The sequence below is a fragment of the Chroicocephalus ridibundus genome, chromosome 7 (assembly GCF_963924245.1).
Source record: "Chroicocephalus ridibundus chromosome 7, bChrRid1.1, whole genome shotgun sequence".
Taxonomy (NCBI): domain Eukaryota; kingdom Metazoa; phylum Chordata; class Aves; order Charadriiformes; family Laridae; genus Chroicocephalus; species Chroicocephalus ridibundus.
In genome coordinates this window covers 6025168-6045245 of record NC_086290.1, presented here as the reverse complement: position 1 = coordinate 6045245, position 20078 = coordinate 6025168, and the positions used below count along the sequence as shown (strand labels likewise).

Here is a 20078-nt window from a genome sequence, read left to right as displayed (position 1 = left end):
TTGGTTTTGGCCACATTTTTTTTTTTTAAATTTTTTTATTTTATTCTCTGAAAGAATAATAATTATGAGAAGAGGATGTAGCTATAGACCATTACCTTTTGGTCACTCTAAAAGGATATGGCTACATGCAATATTGGGTAACGGGGTTTCTGTAATGAGTTTGTAGTTTCATATAGCCTCAAAACACTGCTCTAACTCCAAGAACCACAAAATTTTTGTATTTCAATACAGAATTGAACTGACAGTTTTTCTTAACCCTTTTCATTGGGGCAAAACACACTAATAGTGGATTGTATTTCACTCAACATAGACTTTCAAGAACTGTTAAAGACAAATTAGGAACTATAACTCACAGAGAAAAGGAAATCAAAATCCCACACTTAAACCTGTCTTTAAAATACTTTGCAACACGAAAAAGTAACTTTTTTCTAATTACCCGTATCTGGGATCCAAAGCAATAGCCCTCGGGTGTTCCATAGCTCCTGCTATTAATGTTGTTCTCAAAGTTCCATCTAGTTTTGCTACTTCAATTTGATCCAAATTGCTGTCTATCCAATATATGTTTCCTGCAATCCAATCTACAGTAAGACCTTCAGGTGTGGCCAGGCCATGTTGTACTACGACCTCAATGGCACTAACACCTTAAAAAAAAAAGAAAGGGGGAAGGGGGGAGAAAGAGAGAGTCTTAAAGAACTAATGCAGAGTCTGATATAGTGAACATGGACATACAAATATCCAAATCAACTTCATTCCACAGCAATAGAAATTTTTAGTTCTTTGATGCTTTAGTAAGTAACCAGAGCTCTGAAACTTTCAATAAAGGTCAGAGATCACATGAAGAGTAAGACAGGAGACGTGCATGTGCCTTATTACCAGGGACCTCTTCCGCAGCATCTGTGAAAGACACGCTCATGCTTTGCCTCCCAGAGACTAGACGTACTAGATAAAACTCATGCAGCTCTATTTCAGTTCTTTCCCAATCAGAAAAAGAGAAAACTGAAAGATTGTGATGAAGACAGAAATGGCAGGGAGAACCCTGTTTGGACTACATATATTTAAAAGCTCTACAACAAATCACCTTACTTTGTTCCTTTGAATTCACATGCACAATTCATACTGTCACTGTCTAAAAACAGCTGACCCCTCCAGAATGTCTGGAGGGTCTCAAAGTTTTTCACACAAAGGACAACTGCAGAAGCATTCTGTTAGCCCTGAGGACTTCCATGAAGGCTGCTTTTTGCAGTTGCAAGTTAGCTCTTGACAGCTGCAAGACTGAGGGAGTAAATTATTGTTTTGTTTTAATCCAGCACAGAAGTCACTTGGGTTCTGGTACAGTGTGATTATAATACAGCGAGACGACAATAGATTACTTTACTGGTTTCATACAAACACCACAACCATTAATGAAAGTGGGAAATCTTTGGCTGTCTTTACATACTTAGCAGTGCAGGATATTTCTTTCATGGTCTGGGTCTGTGGATATAAAAATACCCACAAATGCCATCTACTAAGGAGAAGAAAAAAACCAAGGAAACAAAAAACCAAATGTGTCTGAGAACATACGCGCGAACGCATATGTGAATTTTTACAGAAGCAAGTTAAACATGCTTATGCCTGTTAGCTCATGCAGGAATGAAACCAGCTGATTATACACTTCAACAAAGAACAGGTTTTAGAACAGTTTTGTACGTATTATGAGATTATATTGAAGTATAGGCCATAATTATGTCATCAGGGCAAAGTACAAGTCTTGCTGAACGCAATACAATTTTGAAGCAAAGTCTTTCACCTAGTGAGAGGAGATAATTTATCAGATGTCTTATAGACTCTTATACTTTTTAATAAGGTGAAGGTAAACTACAAAAAAATGAAAAAAACAACAAACCAAACCAAAAAAGAATACTGCACTCATTGGACCAGGAAGAAATATCAGCCCTTTTCATTTGCCATTTTCTTCCTCCTATAGCCTATTGCCTATCCTGTAATGGCAGTTGTTCTTACTGTTAAGAAATTATAGATTAAATTCATACCTCCAGTATCAGAGAGCTTGCCTCTGTAAATTTTGTCCTCTACCACATCAGTCCAGTACAGTAAACTCTGACTGAAATGAAAATCAAGTGCTATTGTATTTCTTAAACCAGGAACTAAGAGGCTGTAGTCACGTTTGTGAAGATCGATTTTTCTGATCTCATGTCGAATGGAAAAAATTATGAAAGCCTCAAACGGATCTGGAAGCAGAAGATTATACATTTCAAAATAATGAAAAAGATATTGTTACATATTGATATAAACGACAAGTAGAATAAGACCAAGAGAATACTTTATGAGGAGAAACAGATGATTAGAACAATTCATCTTCTGATAAGGAGTCTTTCAAATGCATTTTTAGTCCCACAGACTTCTCATTTTTCCCTTCTAGCATTATCTTTGATCCCAACTACAGATAATATCAAACATTAAATTCTAGAATATCAAACTCAACTAACTGAACTGTGTTTTGTAGCTCTATCAACAAGGAGTCCATAATTAAAGCTTTAAAAAGTCACGTTAACAAAATCAGAATCTGTTTTCTCAAAAGTTTCAGAAAAAATTAATCCATCAAAATTATACGTTGTTTCAAATGCCAGTTAATTGAAACAATTTACTAAAATATATTTAACATACCTTTGTTTTCAATTGAATTTCTTAAAAAAAAAACCCACAACCCTCACCCTAGACTACTAAGCAAGGAAATGAACATTTTATATGATTATTGATACACCCCATCACAAATACAACTACTCCTAAAATTCTCTTTCCTTTGCTATTCAATGAATGCTAGATTATTTGTGCCTGTGAGTTTATAGTAAATTATACATAAATATCTCTAAATGCTCTCTACATATGTCAACCATACTACAAAATTGATTTTTTTTATTATCGTTCTTGCATATATTAGATTAGGAAAAAAATTTCAAACAAGTAGCTGTTTGACCAAAAGCAAACTAGAAAGACAAAAAATGCATTCTTTAACTGTTGAATCAACTCAGCATATCCACTTTAATACAGAAAGTTTTTCACACCAATCTTCTCCTCCTCCCCCCAATTCTTTCTCCTGGAGTGAAATACAAATGATACTGGGGGTATTGTTTTCTATACAATTAAACCTCCATTTTATATAGAAGACAGATTATTGGCAGTTTATGGCAATAGGCAATATTGCATTGTTCTTCTAAAATATTCAAAGAAAATGTCACCCAAGTTATCACCAAATAGAAAGATGCTTATACACCTCTTTTGGAAGAGTTTAATTTCATGGTCTTCTCCCGATAACCATGGCACATACAGATTACTTTATCTGTGATGATGTAAATTAAGCAGGTACCTCAGTAGAGCTATGTTTCTGCTCTTGAAGTACTTGTTCATAATCTGGCTTGGACTTTCCAAATGATCCTCCTATTTGTTAAAGCAATGAATTACTTTCTGCAAAGCCAATTTTTCAAAGCTCTGCAGTAGTTTAATAATTTAACAAAGAACAGGATCACTGACGTTTGTAGCTATTTCACAAGTACCAGTTATCCGAACCTGAGAAACGCTTTAATGGCACTTCCCAATTTCTGATAAATTGGCAGCTATTACGCAGGAGACCACAAGCTACTCACATACTGTTTTTTGGGCAACTCCAATGCATAAGAACATACATGATGAACGTCGCCAGTAGCTTCTTTTATGTTTCTCAGTAATTAGCACCACAACGGAAAAAAGAAATCTAATAAATCTGTGCTATGTTGGAAGGGACTTTTTCATTCAAAGTAGAGGAAGTCTAGCTTAAGCCACGTAACTTACAGTGCAAATTCTCAAGTACACTGATGAAAAGGGTTAGAGTTCAATGGGATCTTGACAAATTTAAGGTATAATACTTATGAATGTAAATCAACAAGAAGAAATGGGTAAGAAATATGTGTAGGCAAAGTAACGCCATTTTCTTTATTTGGACATTTTGGTTTAAATAAGCAGGTCATATGCTGCTTCCCCCCCCCACACACCTTTCTTACTCCCCCCCTTAATGCAAAGATGTAAATTCAGATCCTTGGTTACTGTGGCTGATATACAGTCAAGTCACAGATGTGATACTACATAAAACAAAACGATGATTGATAATGCAACAAACAAGACAACGCATTGCACTGCAAAATTTCTCTGGAAAGAATTCAGAAAGCAGACAGAAAGCAGTTTTACATAGGTTCCTCTACGATAAGGCTATTTAAATATTACCAAACGGATAGCAGTAATTATTGCCTGGCTGCTGAGTTGTGAGCCAGAGTCCAGCCACCACTCTGCTTCACCTAACGTAGCAATCAATCACTGTAGCCTGGATGACTGGAGTCTAGAATTGTATTATTGTATGTGTACCAAGTACCACGTTTCAAGGATAATAAGCTGCATAAAATTGAGTATACAACTGATGGGATATCACATCTGTTGGAAAGAATCTAGAAAATTAGGTTTGCACTTGAAATAAATACGACATAACCCTTCCACTTCCTCCTCTAAGCTTTGGTGAAGGCAGTCTACAATACTGTACCCTGTTCTGAGCACAGCTCATAAAGAAGGATGTGAATCAACTACAGGAATGCAAGAGGAAATCAGGAAGCGTTGTAAGAGGTCTAGAAAGTATGGCCTGCAAGGAAAGAATGAGCAAAGTGGAATTGCGCAGTTTAAAAAACAACAGAATAAGATGATAAGTGGAAGCACATAAAATTCTCCAAAGACATAAAAGTCTGATGAATTGAAAATGGGAAACCCATTGTTTTCTATATAAATAAGAAGTAGGCCAAGGATTAAGGGCTTAAACTGGAGTAGGAAGACTCAAAAAGACTAGAAAAAAGCTTTTCAGGAGAATGAGGCACTGAAACATCTCACCCCTGGGAAACTTGGAGTTCACCACTGAAGGTGTCTTGAAGATCTATAGAAGCAGATAAACAACGGCAGTATTAGATAGCCTTTGATCTTCCTTCCTTATCATGAACTTATCATTCAATGACTGTATAAAATGTACTATATTATAGTGACTTAGAATTTTCAGACTGAATCGAATCAATTTTATTTACAGTAATGCTTCCATCACCGTATAAAACAAAAATTTGATATTTTCCCACCTTGATTCCTTTTCTGGAAATTGAGCACAAACACTTTTTATTTTACCAACTGATTAAGAGTATTTTCATAAAATCTCACTTTAACTCAATTCAATATAATGGTTATCGATTCCATTCTTTAAAACTTTTTTAAAAGAAAAGTAATTGTTAACAATTTATTAGAGAAAAATCATACATTTCTGTACCTTCTGATTTCATGAAGGCACCAAGCTTTTTCACTATATAGGTAAGTGTATAAAATATATGACATAAACATAAGGCATGAACTGCTTTAACAGTTGTAAGAAAAAATTCTGATAGAAGAAAACTGCCTAAACAATGCCCTCGAAAAAGATCGTATAGAAAAAATAATGCTTCACCTTCTCCAGTGGTTTTAATTTAAAATTCTTTCTTGGGAAAAACGCTAATGGAAGCTTAGCGTAACAGCAGTCACACAGCAAGCAACCTACACTGGGCTTTTATGAAATTTACCTCAAAGGAAAATGATAACTTCATAAAGAGTCCAAAAAAGAAATAATCATTAAACGTTTGACATTGCTCAGAGAGGACTGGACCACCCAACCCCCATTTTAGTATTGAAAGCTATCTGGAAAGTCTAACAAAACTGAATTTAAACCCAGCTAAAACAGATCAAACATACAGATACATCATGCTTTTTTCCGAATACACGTATCGAGTCACATAGCAGAGTTCCCACAGCTTAGAAAAGGTTGACAGTCATTTTTAACTAAATCTATACTAAGCTAAGTGTTTCTGAATTCATCTAACTTTTATTACACCAAATTCTGAAAGGCTGAACATAAACATGGAATTTAAATACCTTTCAAGAACAGGTTTTTTTTCTGTATGCTTATTATCATCTAAAAGAGTTCAAGTGCAATGTATCAGCACAACTTATTTTGAAATGTGTTCCAACAGAAACTAGGAAGAAGAGTATGAAAATATATAATTTATATTGACTTTCTATCTGACTAATGGAGCTCTATAGTATACTTCTAGTTCAATCAATACAAATTTAAATGTGAATGAAAGATTTAGTCTTTGGGCAGTCAGCAATGTAACAGTACACGTGCCAGAACAGCAACAAGAAAACTAGATGAAAACAAGAGATAAGGAAAGTGAAGAAACTCTGAAGGAGAAAAACACTTCAACACTTAAAACCCTCAAAAAATGAAGAAAACATAAGCAGAAGTAAGGGAAAACTAAGAGAAAAAACATTGAAAGAAACATTGAAAGAGAAACTATAAAGAAAAGAACTGCTTAATTCAAGCAATTTATTTCCGTATTATTCCATTCCATTATATTTTTCTCGTAATTCATTAGGCTCTTCTGAAAAACACGCTATTTGATTCCTCTGACAAACACATCATACAAAAAAAATAAATCCCATACATTACTGCATCTTAAGTATTCATATTCCCATTAGATTTCTGATGGACACTCAAGTAAATGTTTTTACAATATTTTGAAAAAGCGAAGTGTTGCATACCAACTTTACAGGGTATTGCTGCCTGCTAGTGAAATGTTTGACTGCATATAGGGAAGTGCTATTTTAGATAGCAAAAAAAAAAAAAAAAAAAGTATGTAAGGGCAAGGTAATCATTCTCCTCTGAGTAATTTTTTTTCTCCTGGAAAAATGATTATTAGTTACTGCTCTAATATAATAGACATCTACTCCCGGTTCAAGGCACTTTAAATCACTATGGCTCTTCTAAGAATTACTTTATACCAACCGGTATTATTGAAGAAGTAGTTTGGCATTCGGCGGACTGTTTATCTTCGTAAGATCACTTTGAACTCTACTTGTAATAGTACTTGAAAGCTTTTTTTCTTTATTTTATGTTCATTTAAGATCTCATGCAGAGAGACATAAATGGTATGGACATTTTGAGGCTAACAGATTCACAAATGAGACCAAAATTGTGCTCACTTTACTAAAATGCTGTTCACATAGTCAATAACTAAAGTATCGGAGGACCTGTCCTTCAGAGTATTTATCATGCCTTTCAAATGAAATAAACTGAAAGGGGTCAAGAGTATTAGTGGCTATAAAAGCATATGTCATATTTAATACGGAATAATTTTGTTGCAGCTCTGATGGTATTAGGATAGTATCTTTACAGTTTTTAAAGAAAGGTATCATTTTTTCTTTATACCAGCTGACATCACTGGTCTCAGATCATATATTAAATACTACATTCTTTGCGAAAGTCTGTAAAAATCAATTTGTAACTTCAGCTTCTCACCAACATCAGTAAACATTAAGCCGAACTATCTCACACGCTTAAGAAAACCTGAGAAAGTCTAGTCTCACTTTCCTTACTTTTCAGTACAAGTGACTATATTTCACTTTGGGGTTTTCTCCCTTCCAAATACCAGACTTTTCTATCTGCTTTAATTTAAAGCTTCTTTCAAGCTTTCCTCCACTACATTACTAACGTTTTTTAAATGCTTTTAATCATTTCATTTCTGTAATCCAGTAAGAATGCACTTTTTGAATTACTGGAAATGTCCATAATAAAACAAATCAGATTAATCAAAAGTCAAAGAGAATAAGACTAAAGCAGTGCCATAAAATAAGAATTTTAACAGCAATAAAATAAGGTTCAGACATACAGAACCACAGCAATATGCCAGTGAAGGATGATTTGAGAGACTATCAGCATAGCTCAGTAATGACTGAACAGCATAGATTCCTGATCTCATGCTGAAGTAGTAACTATTTACATGTGATAGTAACAATTATGGAGACACAAAGACTCAATTGGGAGACCATTCTGGAAATTATAACAAGTTATTCCAGTCTGATTAATGCAAACCACATTCTTAATGAATTGAAAGAATAGCTCAAAGGCAAGATGTGTAATTTAAGAGAACATCCATGACATAAAACTAAATTTTAATTATTCATTGTTTCCCAAAAAGAAACATTATTTTTATTACATGCAATAGATATTTTGGCCATAAGTAAATTATGGGCTTCATTACTACTCTAACAAAGTTCTAAAATGTTTTGTAAATTAGCTCAAACATTGTCAAAGCAGAATTTGCCTTTTCTGAAATATGGACCATTAAGTTGCCTACTAACTACTAAATTATTTCAGGTGAGTAGGAATAGGAAACTTGGGCTTTTATTTCTAGCTTACTGATTCAGAGTTTTTTCATGTGATTTGTCTGAGGAAATGCTGAGTATCTGGAATAAATCAAGAATATCTTAATCATGATATCTATTGAATTAGGAAATATCCAAATAAGTTGGGGGATATTTCTATTCAGAATTGATAAGATACCATCAATGAATAACAATAATAAAGAATAAAAATATCAAAGAATCTTAAACGGAAATTTTGAAAATGAAGACAGCAAAATCAATGATATTTTTAAATCCCTACACAGGAGGTAAAGATGTGATGCCAGTCTATACTGCACATACATGTTTGTGTTTACACACACATTGACACTGCACTTGAAAAGACCCGTGTTTTCTAAATCGTGCTTCAGTCCATATCGGTACTGAGCAATGAGGGGAATGCGTTCCTCTCTCCTATTTTGGCTTATGTCGGTTTTCTTCTTGATTAGTGAGCTGAACGGACTTACTGATGCCAAAAAAAGTAACAGAATGTCACACGTGAAAAATTAGCTTAAATTGTGAATGCTAACAGGCAGTAGATAATTGACTACGTGTGTGTGCACGTAGTTGCAAAATTAAACTTCTGAACCGTCAAGTAAAACTGACCAATACCATGACGTCACAGATTGATCCGTTTCTTCAAAGTACATAGAAAATCCCTCCCTCATATTCCATATATAGATACACACGCTTGCATATATATCTCCGCGCATATTAAACATACATGAAAACTGTATAAAACTTCAAACAGCTTAGACATTATTTGGTATTAAAATTCTTAGGAAGTCTTATAAGCAAGGAACTAACATTGCAATACCCCTTCATCCTGCATCAAGGATAGGGACAGTTTTAGTGAGTTCTTCAGATTGCCATCAGCCCCACACTTGGATAACCCAAGCCTACATTTCTTATTAAAAAATAAAGGAAGGAAATAACCTCTCACTAAATGGATATAACAGCTATTAATACCTGGAATATGGAAAATTGACGGAATTTCAACTTACCAGTACTAATGCAATTTTCTCCATCCTTACTGAGCTTCCAGCCTTCGTAACATGAGCACTTGACAGTATTTTTATGCTGTTCACATACTTGGCTACACTTCAGGTGCTTGGTACAGTAATCCATAATCTCACAAGTTTTGTTGTCTATACTGAGACTGAATCCTGCAGGGCAGGAGCACACAATTCTTCCTCCAGGAACCACAGAACATTGATGGCTACATCCACCATTGTTGAGTGAACATTCATCTGAAATAACATGGAAAAAACCCATTAAGGTCTGTAAGGGCTGTCAGTTATATTGTATATTCTTAAAGTCACCACGTCAACCAAAATGCATAAAAGGCTACTCAAGAAACGCAAGCTGAATTTTAAATTTTTTAAACAGCTTTCTATATTTAATTTTTAAATTATCTAATTTGTAAGTATCCAGCGTGGTAGCTTTACTGCAACCTTTCAAGATTTCAGCATAGCAGATGTACAATGCATGTACATTTTCAGACTTTCGTGCATATTATTAATTCATTAATAATTAAAGAGTGTCCATACAGTCAGTTCAAAGACCATTATAGCTCAACCATCTTCAATGGTGATCAAAAACTGATGCACAGAGCATCATTTGGGATGCTCTGTGCATTGGGGAAAGCATACTTTCCCAAGTACTTCCCCCTTGCTTCCAGCCACTTGACCTTTCAGGGACAAGGCTCCAACTCTTACGTCCTACAGGTCTGCATCACAAGTAACTTGTCAAAGAAACATGTACAAATATGTAGTAAATATCAGGATTTTTTTCTCCTCCTTTTCCAAAACAGCTAGTGGACAGTACTTCTGTATTCTCTGTGTCGGTGCTCTCACATTATATTCTGCAGGTAACTGATTTGCAAAGCTCTGCTAAATGAATTGAAGGTGATTTGTGAAACCTTTAAAGCATCTGCGTTAAAAGCATGATAATTGTGTCTATGAGAAATTTTGTGACCTCTGGAGCAAAAAAGCATAGAACTACTCCTTACCTCATAGTACTAGCGATATCCAGGGAATCAATGGGAGGGCCAAACTGGTCTGTTGTTGCACTGGAAACTAGGCTTCACTTTGATTTTTTAATCTACTTGTGTCTGTAGTTATTTTGTTTGATTCTAAGAAGTCTCTGAAAGCCTTGCTCACTTGTGATGAAAGTAAGAAATACAACAGTTTTCCATAGAACTATTTCCTTCCCACTCAAAAAAAAAGGGAAAGAAAAGGCCTTCTAACAGTTCAGATTTCAGGTTTGGTTTTTCAGGGCTTTTTTTATCATCACAGAAAGAATGAAGCTCCTTAATGTGTCTAACATGCAAATGTGTTGCTCAGCATCCCACATTTTGCCCTTCAGTTTATGCTTAGGTATGCTTTAAAACTAAATACTAAAAAAAAATACTAAAAAAAACTAAATAATAAATAAATACTAAATAATACTAAAAATAAATACTTAATAACTGCTGAGATACCTGTTGACCAATAACACAGCATCTAGAAAATAACCGTGAAAACCCAAGCTTGGCCCTGTACAGTATTCAACAGGATATAGATGTCATAATGGGCACCGAAATGGCATAGAAATAATATAAATGACCTTATGCTATAATTTCTTTCCCCTGGAATCTAGCCAGCATGGGATCCATATGTAGCTCTCAGAGGACTTATGGCTACAACATAATCTTAACATATTCCAGAGGAGCAGTGAATTTAAGATCCCGTCTCACAGTAGTCCGCGGACCAAGAGAGCGGGACAGCGTGAAGATCTCTCTGCCACATCCTGCAGCAGCTGTTGCCCAGCCAGTGAACTCTGCCTCCTGTGCTGAGCAGCTGCGCTTAGCCCAGCGCAGGGGCTCCTAGTAAAGATAGATCCTAGAGGGTGAAAAACCTTGCAAACATCTCCAAATGCTTTGTAGCAATGCTGGAGATCGTAAAATATTTTATGCAAAGCAAGGTCAGTGAGGAGCGGCAAGTTGTTGATATAATAAAAAAGAATTATAAAATTACTTAAGTTTTTCCTACAAACCACGTTTCACTTCTATCCCTAAACCATCACTATAGTACACCACTACTGCTATAGTATTATAAGCTCTTTTAAAATCTATTCATTTTATCTTTGCATATATTTTAGAATAATTCAATTAGGTTATCTGTTATATTTCTGTTAGATTTATAAAACTACTTTTGTACATTTTTTACTGAATATAATTTTGCTGAGATAACCTACATTATCTGACATGCCCTGAAATCCTTTCAACACCAGCATCAGGGAGACATGTTAACTCCTCCTAGTCATCCCAATGCATTTCTTCACAAACTCCTACACAGCTACAGCCAGGATTTTACCAACTCAAGCTTCTGTAGTTGGAGAGAACTGCAAATTAGCTTAAACCCTTTAATATATACCAGAGCCTTTTAAATTGTTTACCTCCAGGAGAGTTTTAAGGCGTTAGGAAATTAAAAACTTACCTAAGGAACTATGTTTTCCCTTATTTGAAGAAAACTAATACTTAAAGCACAACCCAGTATGTTTTAAATTAAGTAAAAATCCTCACATAGGCTACACTGTGACAAAGTTTCAGGCAGATTAACGTCAGAACTGTTTTTTCAATAGTAAGTATTGTGACAGACAATATGAAGAATAATCAGGAAAATGTGTCTGAAAGTAGTACCACAAAGATCGCCTTCATCAGATCCATCAGGACAATCTCTTCTCCCATTGCAGAGCTTCTCAGGCTGTAGGCAGATGGAGGTATCATTAGCACAAGGGTATTTTGGTGGTCCACACATATAGCCCTCGCAATTATCCTCATCAGACTGATCCTCACAATCAATATCGCCATCACATAGCCACGCTTTGCTAATGCATCTCCCTTGGAGAAAAGAGACAATAAACACAGGAAATCAGACTGGAAGCACACTTTAGAAAAAACCTTCAGTAACAATACACAGATATTCTTTTTTATTATGCTTTTCTATTAATAGCACTTTCCTCTTAGATGAGCAGAAAGAAACCAACTTGTACTTATACTCTGAAGCATCATCCACATCAGCGTTGACAGTCTAATTTTCCAAAAAACATCAATCCTAATCATTCCTACACTGAACAGAACTGCACGCAGGCAGGACATATCCTCATAATCTGTTAAATATATCAAAATTATACTAAAATGTTTTAACTTTTTTTTTTCCTGCTTTTCTTCATCTCTTTCTCTTTACTGTCTACTCCAACAGCCTTCCATAGGAGCAATGTTTCAACATCTGACTTTATAAGCATGGCTTTGAGAAACAAAAATCTTTCTAGGAAGTATACCCAATACATTCCCAGATTATGTCAGATAAAGGATCAGCTTTTAGACAAAACTACAGCAGATGAAACTTCTTACATGATTTCAGTTTTATCAAACCAGGGTCCAGATCATTTCCTTCACTCCTTAAAAGGGGGAAAAAAAATTCCACTTTTGTGCTGACCATCATTGTTCAGAGATGCAAGACATCTCTTGACTGAGAAAGGAGTTATGATCTTTAGAAAACATACAGGTATTAAGTTCGAATCACCCAAGCCAGGGATTTTAATAGGTGAAAAATAACCAAGATTGTCAATGCAGGTATGTGTCTGTGTGTGCTCCTGTCCCAAACAATTTTTCAGCTCTCAAGCATAAACTTGTGACTTGCTAGTTACAACCAGTAGGGGCTACTTCTAAATTTTGATAACACCTAGACTGAACAGAAGTGGCATGTTCAGAACTGGCATTTATTCTCCAGTTAATAAAGACACAACAGGCAGAACCATGAGTTAAGGAAGCTGATCTTGCACAGTGTTTCTGCCTATAAACTATTTAGGTAGGGAAAATCAGACTGGGACAGGAGACTGGAGATCCTGGAAACGTTTGGATCTGTTGACAGCAATGCTGGTGGATGAGTAATTGGTGATGCCTGAGACTGATAACTGAAACTGTTGCACAGCATGATCTGACACAACTTGGTGCCCAACCGTCCCAGTTTGGCAGCAATCTTCTCAGTAAGAAATCGAGACTGATTATGACTTTATGGGGGAAGCAAGGAAGTAAGCGTGTGAGATAATCAATTCGGGTAAAACTCTAATCTTCTTGGTTCTTTAATAAACCTTCAGTGTCAAATCTGCTACAGGCTGTCTTTTACTCTGTATCGCCCATGACGTGGTTCAATATAAAACCACCTCCAATTCCGTGCAGTTGTCCACACAATGTAGCAACTCTCCCCTAACCATAACTCTACTCTCTGCCATAATATAGTAGTAGTTTTCAATTTCCTTTAAAACAAATATTTGCTTAAGATTAGTGTAATGCTTTCCGTTTGCTATTTTCGTCTTCTTTTAATGGGAAGGGTGCCGTCGTCCTCACAGAATGACAGTGGAATAAAACACAGTGAAACCAGACCAATGGAAAAAAATACATTTCTGCAACGTCTCACAAGGCAAATGTGAGACTGCCTTCACTTTTGGAGAAGAAAAGCAGGAAGTGAACCTTCATCTACCGTGAGTGCAGTTTCAAACACAACATAATTTTACCAGTGAAAAATCACCTGGAAAACTTAAATAGGGAATGGTGTCAATTAGATTGAAAAGCTTTCGCCATTTTCTGTAGTGGTCAATGTCCCAAATATCCTACACTGAAAAGACAGAATTGCACTGACACAAGGAAGCAAAGCTGTCTGTATTATCTACATGCAGTTTATGCAATCACAAGTGTTTCAAAAAAGTGTCCATATTCATTATTATCTTGAAATGATCATTGATTTTATATATTATAACACAGCAGTAGAATGAATGCTAATGAAAAACACCATCAAGCAAGCTAACCAGATCCCAGAGTAAACTGACATTGCTTCCAGGACAGCTCTTAATCTGTTTTTTAATCTTTTATACATACAAATATTTACAGCGCTAATCAGTTTTCCTGCCTTTCTCTTACCTTAATGAAGATATATTTTATAATAAAAGATTCATCTTCCACTATGATAGCCATGACATGTTCTTAAGCAGAATATACTTTCAAGGAATTAATCTTTGCCAAAATTCTAGAGATATACTTAATGAAGTATTATGACTGTCTTCAAATCATTACTTAAAATTCACTGATATTATTTATTGCCCCTTATTGAAATTCACATTTTTGGTTTCTAGGAACCTTTTTAGTAAGATTCCATCACAAATTAATTGCCTCAATGGATATATCTGTTCTTTTCCATAGCTCTTCTGTGTTAACACAGAAGATATACACGTAAAGCAGTGAATCAGAAGTTCTGAAGCAACAAGTATGTGGGCAAGCCAGATCCAAATGCTTCTCCAACATTTTTTTATTTCTTACAAATACCAGCAAGTATAACAGAATTAAGTTCTTGTATACCGTTCAGTCTTTGTTGGGATATTGAGCCCAGGAAGTTTTTCGACAGATTATATATTCAATTATAGGAAAACTACTTTGGTGGAGCGTTAATTCCATTCAGTTTCCTCTTACACTTATTTCTTACTGCCTAAAGCTGTAATGCCTTCCTAACCTACAGAATGGACCTGATCTCATTTCTATCAAAATGAAAGAATGTTCTAATCTGACATATTTAATAAAATGTTGTGATGGTCAATGATCTTGCTTGTCTTTTAGGACAAACCTGAGACTTAGACTGAACTACTTTGTTTCAAGAACATAATAATTTCTGGTATTTAAAAGCTTTTAGTAGAAAGCAGGTGTTTATAAATGTCTCTTGGATGAGACAGAAGAAAAAAATTCTGCACCTAAAAAAAAGACAGCTGTTACCACAGAAAACAACGATAACATGAACTGAGGATAAAACCAGTATTGGAACAGCATATACCATTTTCTAATTTACTTGCTTTGGTGGTTTCTTTTAGTTTAAATTTTTAATGTCAACAGAATTCACCCCTCCAGTCAGAAATTTCATCATTCTGAACAATCATTATCTTCATAAGGTTATTAAAGTAGTTGTACAAGATGTGCAGCTCTAAAGATCTAAAAGTGAGAGAGGACACGGAGCAGGGAGGGAACAAGAGGAAGCAACGCTGGTAAACCCACCTTATAACTGATACCCTTTCCACCCACCCTTTGAACTCCTCCATGCTTCCCATTCTGATGTTCTGAGTGTTCTCCTCTTCCAAAACTCTTCTCATGCCATATCTCCACCCTTTCCTCCTCATCAGCCTTCACATAAACTGTAGGGCAGCCCTACCAATTTCTTCATCATCTTCTTTCTCGAAAAGCCTTCCTTCCCAGCCTTCCTCAGTATTAACATCTCTCCATTCTTCTCTACTTGTCACATACTTGTATCTTGACTTACACTCCCCATTCAGACAGCGCTATCGCTACTGCCCTATTCCAGTATCACTACGGCAATCACCCCTTGACTTTATTTCTGCTCTATGTACATTCCTTATTTTCCATTCCAAAGAAATCTTACTTCTTCCCTCATTTTCCCCCCCTCTAGTATATTATTAACATGTGAGAAAAAAGAAGTACAAAATAATAGCCCATAGGGCAGCATTAAAATGGTAAGATACAAAATGAACTGCTTCTTGAAAGAAATAAAAAAAAAAGCAGTAAGTATGACAAATACACAATACAGTTCAGATCTACTGCTTACAAAACTGAAGTATTCATGGCTCTCTTGCATTTGTCTTCACAAAAGTACTTAGTACTTGATTATGATCATTACAGTAATTAGTTGACTTTTTAAGTGAGATTGCACAGATTCTGCTCTTGGCCCAGTACTACTAACTGCAAAGTAGGACAATGTAATAAAAAGGATAGATTTATGTAGCCCATAAAAGTGATTTGAAGTACATGCCTGTAATAATTTTTGGAGGACAGAATCAGAATTTAAAGTAGGAAGCTGGATCTTAGTCTAATCTAATTTAGTCTAGTCTAATTTAAAAGAAGTCTAATCTAATTTAAAAGCAGAGAATAACTACCTAGAAGCAGCCCAACAGGTCAATCTCAATCAGGTAGTTATTGCATGTCATATCCTACTGCTGCAGAAGCTCTAGTATATTTTTCATCACATATCACCACAAACAACCACGTGATGTTTTTGAAGAAACTAGAAACGTCATTGTGACATCTGTTAACTCAAATACCCCGCAGCATTTTGGTTGACTTTGGATACCACAGCTCACGAATTGCAGAGGCGGGACAGTTCCAGTGAGATGAACAAGAATACTAAAGGTTTACAAATATAAAATAAAAATAGAAGACATGTGAGGGAAAAAGAAAAGTATTTGTTTATTTAACAAAAAATGTGGTTAAGGAGACATATGACAGAAGTCTTCCAATACACAAAAGATTTTTACACCAGTGAAAAGATGAAGACAATCAACTAAGCTTGGAGCAAAGATTCACACGACTTATTAGGAAAAAAACGTTCAACTATTAGAGGTAAATTATTAAAATGCTATCTATATAAGTTACAGAATACCCTCTGATTGGATATTCTTAAGTGCATATCAGAAAAGGGGCTGGATATGATGGGTTCTTGAGACCAACATTCCTCTAAGCAGAAAAATCACTTTTGTCTGAAGGCTAACAAAAGCTGTAATTGTAACACGACACTCAGGCCTGTGGCATTGTGACAGATTAACCAGAGCAAACAAAAACTACAGTATGGAAAGACCTTGCAGTTACTACTTACAGCCATAAAACAAAAAAGACGTAAGCAAAAAAGTGGGCAGTAACACTTCACTATTACTGTTCTCACCAACTGTCATGTCCCTCAAGATGTATCGGCTGTTTCACCTCCCCCCATACACACATTCCTACCCAGACCCATCTTATTTTGTATTAGGAAATCAGATGTCACCACCTAGCAATCTATAAGGGGAGAATTACCCAGTTGCTCCTCATGTGACCAATTCTTATGAATGTGGACGCCAGACAGTATTATTTCTTTAGAATAATCCACAGGGAATAGGATGTTTAGTCTGAAAACTGAACGGATTGTGACAGAAACTATTTCTTATAAACGCATTACTCATTTGTCCCACCATATGGAATTAAATTGAAAAGTAGCTAAACAAAAATTTGTTTTTTTTGTTTTCTGTTCCAATGCATTACCAACATGCCTCCCCCAGACCAACAATCTTGCTCCTTCCAGAACTGATGGAAGGAAAATAGTGAAAGAAAAAATTATGGATGAAAGTGTCACAACTGATTCCTAAAATGATGTTTCCAAAGAAGCAAGAAGCATGATTGCATCTACCTCTAAATCAAAGACATATACCTTTGAATTTAGCAAGTGTTTGATGAAATTCTATTTTTTTTTCTGTACTTATATATGCAGCTAGAGAAGTCACATTTCATCCTTCATCCTGTAAACTGAGATACTGCCCTCCTTGCAATATGACTGTAAACATAGGTAAGTGCATAATGAGGCAGCGTAGTTTAAGACCTTTTCCCCATTTATGCACTAGGAAAAAGACAGTACCAGGAAGAAGAGTATTTCCTGTGTCAGGGTTTCTATCAGCCTATTTCAGGAAATGGACCATTCTATTAAAAGTGAATAATCCCTTTTTAGTTATTGAAGCTATTTCGTTTAACTGCTACTTGTTCTATGCATCTTTATGGAAACTGTAAAAACACAAAAGGAAATGTTTTGATTAGACAAAGTTCGGTATTTCCTATTTGTTTATCCGGACATCATGATTTCTCTAACTTTAAAACCAAAGTAGTAACAAACCTCCTTTTCTAAGCTTTTCTAACATGTTCTAAAGTAGTTCACTTATTAAAAAGGAACTCTCAGTTCACAGTATAGATTTGAATAAAGTATTTTACTGTATCCATACACGTTCACAAATACTTTTGGACAGAGCGCTCGTAACTAGACTGCAACATTTATCACGCCTCGCATGATAATGCTATGCACACAGGCATTAGAATGGATTCTCCTTTCCTGTAATAATTATAGTTGCCTAATGGCAACGATATTACTACTTATTATATCCTGAACTAAATTTTGCTTTTAAAGGTTATTTTACCTCCAGTATTTGATTAAGCTTTGAAGAAATTGTAAAAAGATTAATACAATGCTGACATATATTAATTTCTTCCTTAACTACACTGTCCCTGAAGAAAATGTTCTATTATTTTGCAAAATATCCTCATGTAAAGATTTTCACATTCTTTCCACATTTTTTAATAAAGTATACTTAGCAAAATTTTATTTTAAACATTCTCAAAGAATTTATTTTTCTTACGATATTGTGGTTCGAATTTCCAGTGATGTAGTTCTAATTCTTTGAAGTCTTCTACCTAATTACTTTATACCATTTCAACCAACTTACTTATAGGGCCAAGATGGAAAACAGACAAAAATACTTGGACTTTGAAGCTAGTAAATGCTACAATTAAGTATTTGGTTTGAGGTACTATCATACAGAACACTTTCAGCTTTAAGTAATCTCAAACCCCATCAATTTTATATTGTAAATGAGAAAACGGGTTAAGAGAAGTATATTCATATTCTTTTCCTGGTGTAAGTACAGTAAGTAACATCACTTCAGTAGTATTAAACATTAAAAGCATTATTCAAATAGTAGATATGTGATCAAATCACACAGACAGACACACAGACACACTGAGTAAATGTATCTGCAAGCACATACCTGTACTCTTGCAGGAGAACTTTGTTTTTTCATCACAAAGTCGTATAGTTCCATTACAGCCCTTTTCATCACTACCATCTTCACAATCCTTTTCTCCATCACAGCGCCACAACTCAGGAACACAGTTCCCGTCAGGACTGCACTGAAATTCCTTCCCATTGCATCTTCCAGGGGAGGGAGTTTCTTAGAAAAAGAAGAATTACATTGAAGAACTTGCTCACGTGAGTTTTTTCCACTCCAAGTCTACAATGCCTTAGAATCCTCCTTCCTAATCAAAGCCAAATTCAGAGTCACAGGCACAACACTCAAAGCTCATTAATCCTTTCTAACCCAGCACTCCAACAAGAGCTTCAGATAAGCTCTTTCTTATCCTGCTCACTCCCTCCACTTCCCCCCTCCACTACAGTTTCAAGGTAAATACCAATTTTTATTTTATTTTTTTTTGCATAGCTTTCAGACAAGAACTCATTTGGAGATGTAAGGAGGACCAAGGCTGATGAAGTTTTCCTGGTGCTTCGTTAGCCCCGCCTCTCACCTTCAAGTTACATTCCCTCCTCTTTCTTCATTCTCATCTTTTTTCCAACAAGGTCCATCTCCAACTTCACAAAACTTGAAAGGTCACATCTTTGCTCTACTGCCACAAGAATTCTGGCTCCGACACCTGCCTGCCTTGTGCTATGACAGCACTGACAGACTAGTTGTAGCCTTTCTGAATTCCACAGCAGTGAACTTCAGTTCAGTGCAGCTATGAAATTAGTCTTGAATGTTTCAAAACATAAAAACTATGTTTTAATTATTATGATTTTATTATGATGATTATTATATTATTATGATTTTAATTATTCATCACATAGTCAATTCTCTAAGTATTTTCTAGATTGTGTCCTTTTCAATTTTATCCTTGCCCTCCTTTTCCCAAACTATTACCACTGTGAGCGTTTCTAGCATTTCATAACTTACTAATGACAATTACATATATTTTAAAGTAATGATAAACCTATACATTCCTGTTTGTACCAAAAAGCATCTAAATAAAGTCTTATAGGACTGTCTATAAATATATGGTTTATTTTATTAAAAGTTGCTGTATTTTTCTTTTTCTCTAAACTTTCTGCATTCTTGCATTCCATTGTAAATAGAGGAAAGCCAAG

General features: G+C 35.3%; 1 protein-coding gene across 1 annotated transcript in view; it reads right to left on the bottom strand.

Annotated features, from left to right (window-relative positions):
* Positions 1-20078, bottom strand: part of LRP1B (LDL receptor related protein 1B) — a 744151-nt gene that overhangs the window by 234878 nt on the left and 489195 nt on the right. Inside the window, exons 21-25 of the mRNA XM_063341107.1 lie at positions 18928-19110; positions 11951-12151; positions 9273-9518; positions 2031-2228; positions 437-641 (exon numbers count right to left, since the gene is read on the bottom strand). Of these exons, the coding sequence (XP_063197177.1) occupies positions 437-641; positions 2031-2228; positions 9273-9518; positions 11951-12151; positions 18928-19110 (1033 nt within the window). The remainder of the gene's footprint in view (positions 1-436; positions 642-2030; positions 2229-9272; positions 9519-11950; positions 12152-18927; positions 19111-20078) is intronic.